At 44.0% G+C, this 9,025-nt stretch overlaps 1 protein-coding gene across 4 annotated transcripts in view; it reads right to left on the bottom strand.

Moving 5' to 3' along the window:
* Positions 1-5,279: 5,279 nt before the first annotated feature.
* The window catches only part of APLP2 (amyloid beta precursor like protein 2), a 119,847-nt gene continuing 116,101 nt past the window's right edge, over positions 5,280-9,025 (bottom strand). For all 4 annotated transcript variants that reach the window (XM_075909697.2, XM_075909698.2, XM_075909699.2 and 1 more), the window contains 3 exons: positions 8,070-8,144; positions 7,523-7,678; positions 5,280-6,775 (listed from right to left, as the gene is read on the bottom strand). In XM_075909697.2, the coding sequence (XP_075765812.2) occupies positions 6,674-6,775; positions 7,523-7,678; positions 8,070-8,144 (333 nt within the window). In that variant the 3' untranslated portion in view covers positions 5,280-6,673. The remainder of the gene's footprint in view (positions 6,776-7,522; positions 7,679-8,069; positions 8,145-9,025) is intronic.

The raw sequence follows: 9,025 nt of genomic DNA, 5'->3' as shown, positions 1-9,025 counted from the left end.
ACAATTCTCAATATTCCAGGTCTGGACAGCAGAGGGATGACTCTGTCCCTCTTAGGAGGGAGTCCCTGACCACCACCACCTGTCTTCTTCTCTTGGGTGGGGGAGGGGGTTGTGGAACCTCCATCCCTAAGACAATGCATCCCATGCCTTCCAGTAGATGGGGGTCTTCTTCTGATTCCTTCCCTGAGGCATCTTTGACAAAGCATTCTCCACCATAGTGCCTGTGCAGAGAGCCTGAAAGAGGTTACTTACCTCTACTGGAATTGGGGATTCCAGAGTTGGCTTTTTTCTCCCGGGGGTTACATGCTGTCAGTTTTCTTCCTCATTCTTTACTGCCCTCACTGGTTCTTCAGCCTGCAGTATTAAATGCTGCCTTCTATCGAGGAAGTCTTCATCTTCTCCAGTGGAACGCAGAGTTTATAGTTGGGCCTCAAGTCCTCTATTATTTGTCTTATCTTTGTCATTCTGTGGTAAATTTGATGTTTTGGATAGTTCTTTATTAGATGAAAAACAAAAAGTTACCACATTAAAACTCGTTGGGTGGTAGGAGTATGCTCTTTTGGAAGGGTAGGGGGAGGTGTATCACAAGGCTTAATACCAGAAAGGATCACTCTGGTTTCTGACACAAGAGAGGTCACAACATTTCACACAGTTCTGCATCTAACTCATAATAGTTCCTACCTCTCCCCAGATTATACAGTGATTATGCCTCCCCTCGTAAAAAAAAAGTTGACACAGATAGGAAAATTGTGATTAATACTAAGCAAATATTGTTATGGGTTTAATGGTATGCATATTTATTAAGATTGGAGATGGAAGCCAGCAAACGGAAGAGAGATGAATGGGTTGATCTATTGAGAGTTAGTGTAGGTAAGGGAGTCAGGGTTGTCTCGGCCAGGCGGGGGCTATCAGAAATATCGTGGTCTGGTTGGAGCAAATCTTGATCACTCTAGCACAGTGGTCCCCAACCATCTGAGGCTGCCGGGTGCTAGGGGGCGTGGCCGTTCGCCTGCCAGGCGCCAGAGGGCAGGGACATAGCCGTGTGCCCGGAGCCGCCCCCCGCCACCCAAGCGCCATGCGCCCGGGGCCGCCCCCCCCCCCGCCAAGTGCCGCGCGCCCAGAGTGCAGGTGGCTAATTTGTGGCGTTCCTGGGGCCAGCGCTCACCATGTGCCATGTGCCCGGGCCGGCTCTGGCACCATGCATGAGCCACATGCCTGGGGCCGGGCCAGCCCCGAGCACCTGGCGGGCGCACACAAATGGCCCCATTAGCAAGTAGAGGGATTGGGGGAAAGGCATAGAATAGGGGAGCCATCCAGCAGATGGTGAATCTCTCTGACCTTTTGTCCAGCTTTGCTTGGGAGCAGAACTTGTGGCATTTGCAGTTGAGCACTGTTGTAAAAAGGTCTATAGCTGGGAAACCCGACTTGCGAAAGACGGAGACGAGAACATTGGTGTTGATCTCCCACTACGTTATTCTGAGAAGTGTCTGCTCAGTTTGTCAGCCCTCACATTCTGCTGTCCTAGTATATATGTGGCGGTTGGAGTTATGTGGTTCCTGACACACCAGTTTCAGAATCTGATTGCTTCTGCACATAGTGAGCATGATCAGGCACCCTCTCCCCCCGTCGATTGACATATAACATAGAGGGTGTGTTATTCATGAGGACATGAATGGTTCTGCCCTTTATCAGGGGAAGGAAGTGGGCACAAGCCTTGCAAATGGCCCTGGGTTCCAGGATGTTGATATGGAGGTGTCTCTCCTGTTGGGACCATGTGCCCTGTATTACCCTTGTGCCACAATGGGCAGTGGAAGAGTATGCCGGCAGGTAAGTTGATTAGAGAAGTCCACCAGTTGAGAGATTGTAGTACTGGCAGAGGAAGCGTAAGATGCCTCACAAGGCTGTGTCAAGTTGGAATGTAGGTGGTCGCAAGCCAATGCTGTAGGCAGCACATGTGTAGCCTTACGAATAGGATCACGAAGGTTGTGGCTGCCAAATGCCCCAATAATTGGAGGTATGTCCAGGTTGTGGAAAAGGGGTCTCACCAATGCCTTGTATAATGGCACTAACACCTCCTTATCCCTACTGGAAATACCTCGCCTAATACATCCGAAGACCGTATTAGCCTTTTCCACAGCCATGTCACAATGGCGGTTCATAGTCACCCTGTGATCAACCAGGACTCCGAGGTCCTTCTCCTCTTCCGTTACTTCCAACTGATGTGTCCCCAGCTTATAACTAAAATTCTTGTTATTAATCCCTAAATGCATAACCTTACACTTCTCACTATTAAATTTCATCCTTTTGCTATCACTCCTTACAGATACAGACCCAGATACAGGAAAGGGTCTAAAATGACAGCATGATGGATAGAGATGATCTAATCACCTTGTACCTTGCGGTTTGATATCCAAGTAGTGTCAGAAGGTGGTAACTTGACAACATCAGCAGTGAGGTGTGATGTGTTTGAACCTGTATATAAAGTGGTATCTTAAGGGGACAGTCTTTGTATGACCTAAGGGGCAGTAGAAATTTTCCACTGATTCCATTCCATTGCTACGGGGTACATATGCATAGTGGTTCAGTAGAGTCTACTGACAACTATTAACGTATTTCACTTAGCAATAAACCTGGCCAGGCACCTTTGATCATTTGGTTTGTGGTGTTTGAGGGCTCTCTTGGGGTCTGCTGTAGAGACACAGTGCACAAGTCAACACGGCACACATTACTGTGCACACACGCAAGCAGCCTTCTGGTTCTCATCAGGAACGGAGCCAGAGACCTGTGAGGACACCTTGGCAGTAAATCCCATTGGCCTGCCCCGAATAACTAGTTTTAAATTGAGTTTGACTATGACTGACTATGCGAAATAGGCCCAAAGTGTGACCCAAAGGAATGAACTTATAAGAAGGCAAGGTTGTTTGTGTTAAACTTTTTAGTGACCCTTTGGAATTCCAGTGTTACCTTATTTAAGGTTTGGGAATTTTAAAAAAGGTTAATTGGGCACTGTAAATTAAGGTGGGTTAAAGGGATTACATAGCAGACCAAGTTTATTAGTCACTAAAAGTGAGCAGAGCTGCTCAGAAAATGGTCTTTTCACCAAAAAGTGGTAGGATAGGGTTGATTTAGATTAATTTTTCAACTCAAGTTTTTAAAGTCTATTTGACATTTATAAAAAAAATCTGGTTCCAAGTGACTTTGGAAATTCAAGATAGAATTAGGGGGGAAGAGCTAATTTCTTGGGATTTTCAGTTGGCAAAAGTTTGAATTTTTATCCTAATTTGTGTCTGGAAAATGGATTCAATAAACCCCCACACAGAGTGAGAAAGCTGCCCAACTGTAGCAAAGACATCCCACCTCCAACTTCATTCACACATTGCCGAATGCCAACACATTTCAAGTGCTCAGTTACCACGCTGAGCAATAGCATAAGCACCAAGGTAAAGTACTTTAAACTCTCCAAGAGGGATACTCCTTCAGTTGTCCTATTAGGTGTAGTCTTTAGAAAAAATTATATCTAAATACCAAATCCTTGATCTTGCTATGATAGATGGTTCATGGGTAGGCAAGGTCATGGTAGATACCATCTTCTACCTTGCTGTGTCCCATGGTGTTGGCTAGGAGTGAGTATAGAACACATAAGACCAGTGTTAGATACAAAGTTCTCTTCCCTCGTAGCACTGACTCCTACAATGAGTGCAAAATTGTTCTGTTTTGGGCAGTCTAAATTATCAGGATGGAGCTCTCAATACTTGGGAGATAAAGCCATGACCTGATTTCCTTAACAGAGATCATACTCAGGATAATTTGTGCTTGGATCAGTTGTGGATGGCTTATCAGTGATCTTAATAATGAAAAAAATATTAGCACTGGAACCAATCTTAAGGAATTCATTTTATGTATGTGACAGTGTGCACAAAGGTATTTAACAGACCTAGATTAAAGTTTGACATGCCTTGGCCCTAAATGGATCCAGATGTCAACACCCACCAGTTGGAGGCATTTCAGACCATGCCTGTGAAGGTCCAGCTGTCAAAGTTTGCATGAAGAGCTATGACTTCATTTAAGTGAAATTCACCATTTAAATGAGTTGTGACAAGCCAACAGAAGGAGCTTTTTAGGACAACAGATGTTCTTTCCTACAGACTGAGAATAATTCACCCAGAACATGGCACTACTGAGTGACTAGCCCCTCTTTAAGGCTGTATGTTCAGATCTGATTCTAAGAAAGATTAACTCTTAAAATCGTATCTTGGAATCACATGCTCTTTTGGCATGATGCAAAAGAGGCACCATTCAAGCTTGAAGTCACAACTCAGAGAGGGGAGGAGGAGAGCACCAACACACAAAACTCAAGGAAAGCTGTGAAACCTGCCAGCCATTCATTTAAGTGTATTTTGGAGGGAAGACTCAATAAGAACATGCCTGTCATTGTTAAAACATTAGCTATAAAGATTTAAAGGCATTTTATTTCCTTTCCCTTGCTCTTGGCTTGGATAAAAAGCTTGATACTGAGACAGGAGAGTTTAATGGCTTGCCAGTCTTTGTATCCCAGAATGAATTTGCATACAGTGGAGGCTACTGCTCCCTTCAGGTCTGCAAAACAGACTTCACAATTCTTGTATATACCACCACCTGCTGGTATGTATTTAAACCAAACATTAAAACCAAGCTCTTCTGGGGTGGTCGTTAGAACTACTGTAGATTGTATTTTAAAAATCCATGACTGTGTCTACTGTCACTGCCAGCTTCAATGGTGGGTGGAGGGATGAACAGCCAAAATGACTTGGCCAGGCTGCTTTAGCAGTGCAGTTCTGGCACTCTGGTGGGAGCATGCCAGTGTCAGACCGTACCCAGGGAATGAATTTGGCATTTCAGGACTAGCTAACTTGGAATGTGTTTTGGAAACAATTAGAACATAAACACACCCATGGCTCAGACATGAACACACCAGGTGCTTCAAACAGCTGCAGCCTGAAGAGATGCACGCACATCAGCCTGAGGAGTCCTTACATCACTCTTATCCCCTTCCCTCCACAACGATTTGCAGAGGCTGAGTACATTGTGAACACTCTGAGACAGGTGTAAGGGGGGGAGGGAGAATACTCCTCCCTCAATAGCAGTGAGCAGCAGTTCTGTATAGTCCTTTCCTTCAAAGATTAACTATGAACTGGAGTTGTAGGTGTGTAGGAATGGGAGAGGGGAAAACACCCCTTGGGTTTGACAAAGGCAAGGAGGGAGAGATCCCCAAAACCCATGAATAAAGAAAAGAAACGATCTGGAAGTTAAAGTGTTTATTGATGTGTTTAAACTTTGTACATTCCCCACAGACCACATTAAGGAGTTTGCAGGTTAAGTTAAATCTGTGCATAGTGGGAAGACATATGGAAGGGGGGAAGAAAACAAAGTCACAGGAAAATAGAAAAAATACACCACAGGTTACCAGAACCTCCAGATTTAAAAAAAGCCATGAGCATTAACATCAACTATACAAGCATTAGAGACATGATGGTGAGGTTCTCCTCAGGGTTTATGCATCCAGTTTTGTGTAAAATAGGCAGTATCCTTTACTACATCTCCTGCACATCCAACTTGAAATAAAATTCCATGGTCTTCAGCTCCCCAGCTGCTTGATTATTGCAAGGCTTGGGCATTCTCTGAGCATGCATACAACTCCAGAAGAGCCCAGCATCAGCACACAGATGCAGAGCTCCAAAACCTCCATTTGGAGACTACTTACCATGTGGTAGGGGGGCAGGGCAGGCTAGAAAAATGACAAAGTAGCAGCAACAGGGAGCTGCTAATGCCAGATGGGCACTGAAGGAGGCTGGTTAGAGAATCAGAAGGAGGGATTTAAATTCAATATCAAAGACTTCCAACTGTACAGCAAGACTGAATTCAGAAGAGAAGGGGAATGTGCAGATTCTGGTACAACCATGTTCTAACATTCCACTAGAATGGCTATAAACAAACATGCGAGAAGCCTTTTAACTCCTTGCCTCCAGGGAGTCTAGATTCCTAGAAACCATACCGCTATGCAGCAGAAGTGCACGGATCATGGGCAGCAGGGGATTTTTATAAAGCTGTTCACTAACGATCTTCTCAAATTGCTTCCTTAGTTATGTTCTCATAGCTCCTAACCCTATTTAACATCTTTGCAACTTCTGGCAAAATTCTCTTTTAGAAAAAGGAATACTGCTTTATATATAAAAGCCAAAATGACCAAAGAGCCACAAGTGTCTCCTTTATACAATGTGGCTGGTACAAATGACCTTCAATATACAAGTGGTCTATCAGAAATAAAAATCAACATCTCCCATTTATATATATAGCGCTTGTATCAGACAACACAACAGAACTGGGATTTTTCGGATTAATTTTTTTAAAAAGAAAAACTACATCTCAGTCAAATATCTGCAATAGATTCATTTTTCCCATTTAAGAAGATTCATATATCATATATTGTTATATTACCATTTCTTCACCCATTTAAAAGAATGGAAATTGCAACTCTACAGTAGTAATTATAGTCTTAATGATCCAGGAGTTCTGAATGTAAGATGAAGTCCTCTTGAAGCAACTGTTGGTCAGTAGTCAATCCAAAACGCTGGACCATTTTGGCCCTCTCTGCCTTGCCCCTTTGCTGGTCAGGGCTGCTGCATTTTCATATCCTTCAAATCTGCATCTGCTCCAGGTATTTGTAAGTTGGGTTCTCATAGCCATGGTTCTGCATCTTGTTCAGATGACGCTCCTCTGGGGTAAGCATTGGGTCAACCTTAGAGAGACCAATTACCAGAGTCAATGGAGTCCTCTCGTCAATTTACAGGTCTAACTTCTTTGTAACTACGGTTGTTGGAAGGGGATAGGACTATAGCTGGCAAAATGCAAACCAATACCATAGGTCAGGGCTTACTGTTCCCTAAGTGGTGTGGCAGCTGAAAAATTCAGTTTCAAGGCCACTTTCGACCTTCTGCCTGCATAAGACTAGAGAAGGATGTTTCTTTAGTCCCTTACACAGCTTGTTACAAAAGACCCTCAGATCTATGTGAAACAGATCAGCATTTTACATGCTGGGGAAGAATTAAAGCAGCTCACTTGCAGCCATGCTAAGTCAGCATTACAGCTAGGGTAAAAATCAAGTCACTCCTGCCTACCAGCTCCATGAACCTTAATGGTGGCTACATTATGTGGAGGGGGAGAGGAGGAGTTACTACAGATCAGACCTGCTTATTCTGTTGCTGAAGATTTAGACTTGAAAGCTCATTTAACACCAAATCCCATCTTCAGATAGACAAGGATGACTAATTGCATTTTTTGTGATTAGTGAATACAACTGGTAAGTGGCAGATCCCAGCAGGCCACCCTTATGTATTATCCTGAAGGTTTTTTCCATTAGCCACAACCCTGTAGGTGCTGAGATGCTTAAGTCTGAGAATATTGCACAAACTGCTGTCAGCATTATAAGCTGACTCAATGCTAATCATTACCCTGCTCAGTTAGTACAGCAGGAGCTCTGTCTCACCTCCACAATCCCATGGCTGATGGTCCCATACTGCCTCTTCCTCAGCATCACCAAGCTGATGACTATGACTGTGGCTATGGCAACTGCAATCACCAAGAGACCGATGAGGGCGCTGCTGCTTAAACTGAAGTCCTCATGAAGGGAATTCTCATTATCCTGTAGAGAAAGAGCAGGGAATAGAGAAGAAGATACTTAAATGGAACCCGAGGAGGTAGCCACCAGCAACTCTCTGTGATATGGAGACATGAGTGATTATGCTTGGCAGCATGAATATTTAACATCTCCCTGCCTGGCAAAAAGGGAATTGAACTCAAATGGTTTCCCACAAGATGCTGACCCATACGGTACGAACAACAAAAAACATCAGTGTCATTCCTCTTTACTGGTAGCATCTTAGAATTGTAGTTCTAGGGAAGACGTCAGAACAATGCCACTCCCTGCAAGGCATCAGCAGGGTCTCAAAATAAGTGGGTACACAAACACCAAACATTGAAATTCATTTTAGAATTCACTAACGGCTAGTCCCTTTGAGTGGCCACATACATACCGGCTCATCCACCAGTCCACCGACTCGCTCTGCATTGAAAATCATTTCCTTCACATCAAGGGTTTCATCAATTACCTGAAAACAGTCATGAAGGCGTTTTATACAAGGAGCCACGAACAATAGGTACAGGATTGCGGGGTTGGAGAAAAGACCTTTACTGCCCAATACAGCAGAATGCTTCTGCTGGGTCAACAGCCACTCAACTCTGCTAGTTCACCACCACCGTCTTGCACTCTCATGGGAAGGAGATAGCCATCAGCCACTTATAGCCACTGTGCTAGTGCCACAACATTCAGGAACAGTTAACTGAGGCCAAGCTGAGAAGACCCCAAGGGCCTTAGTTCATTCAGCTGCAGGCATTTGCTTTGGGCTCAAAGGCTGTGTTACATCAATCTATCCCCTGGCTTTAAAATGAATTTAGAAGTTGAACCTGCAGTGTTAATTTTATCCATGAAGGAGGGCAAGGTGACTGCAACTAGAATTCATCTCATTCATTCCACTTGAGACAAAATCAATACTAATGGCAAACAAGGTATCCACTGAGTCACTGTAACTGGCTTTCAGTTTTAATGTGCAATAAAGCCCATTACTTCACTCAAAAAAGTTATCAAAAGCAGCTTGGTTTTATTACAGCGGTGGAGCACAACAGCACGTAGTACATTTGATGTGGTCGTAAGGCAGTTGCCTAACAAAGGTGAGCCTTTCATTGTCTATCAAAGAGCTCTGTTTTCTATCTAGGGAAGCTACTTCTCAACAAGATACTTCAACAAGTTATTCTACATCTGGAGATCTGGATCTCTCTTCCCTTGACCTCCCACACTTCCAAAGCTGAACAGGCTTAGGAATCTAGGTTAGTCAGAAAACCACAACTCCCCTGCACCATATGGATAATGAGTACACTGACATTCAGCAAGTAGGAAAAAGGCACGGAAATAAGCCACTAATGTTAATCTCCA

This window comes from Pelodiscus sinensis, chromosome 25, assembly GCF_052426305.1.
Source record: "Pelodiscus sinensis isolate ZL-2025 chromosome 25, ASM5242630v1, whole genome shotgun sequence".
In the NCBI taxonomy this organism is placed as follows: domain Eukaryota; kingdom Metazoa; phylum Chordata; order Testudines; family Trionychidae; genus Pelodiscus; species Pelodiscus sinensis.
The sequence above is the reverse complement of the archived record's forward strand: the minus strand, read 5'-3'. Positions and strand labels throughout refer to the sequence as shown.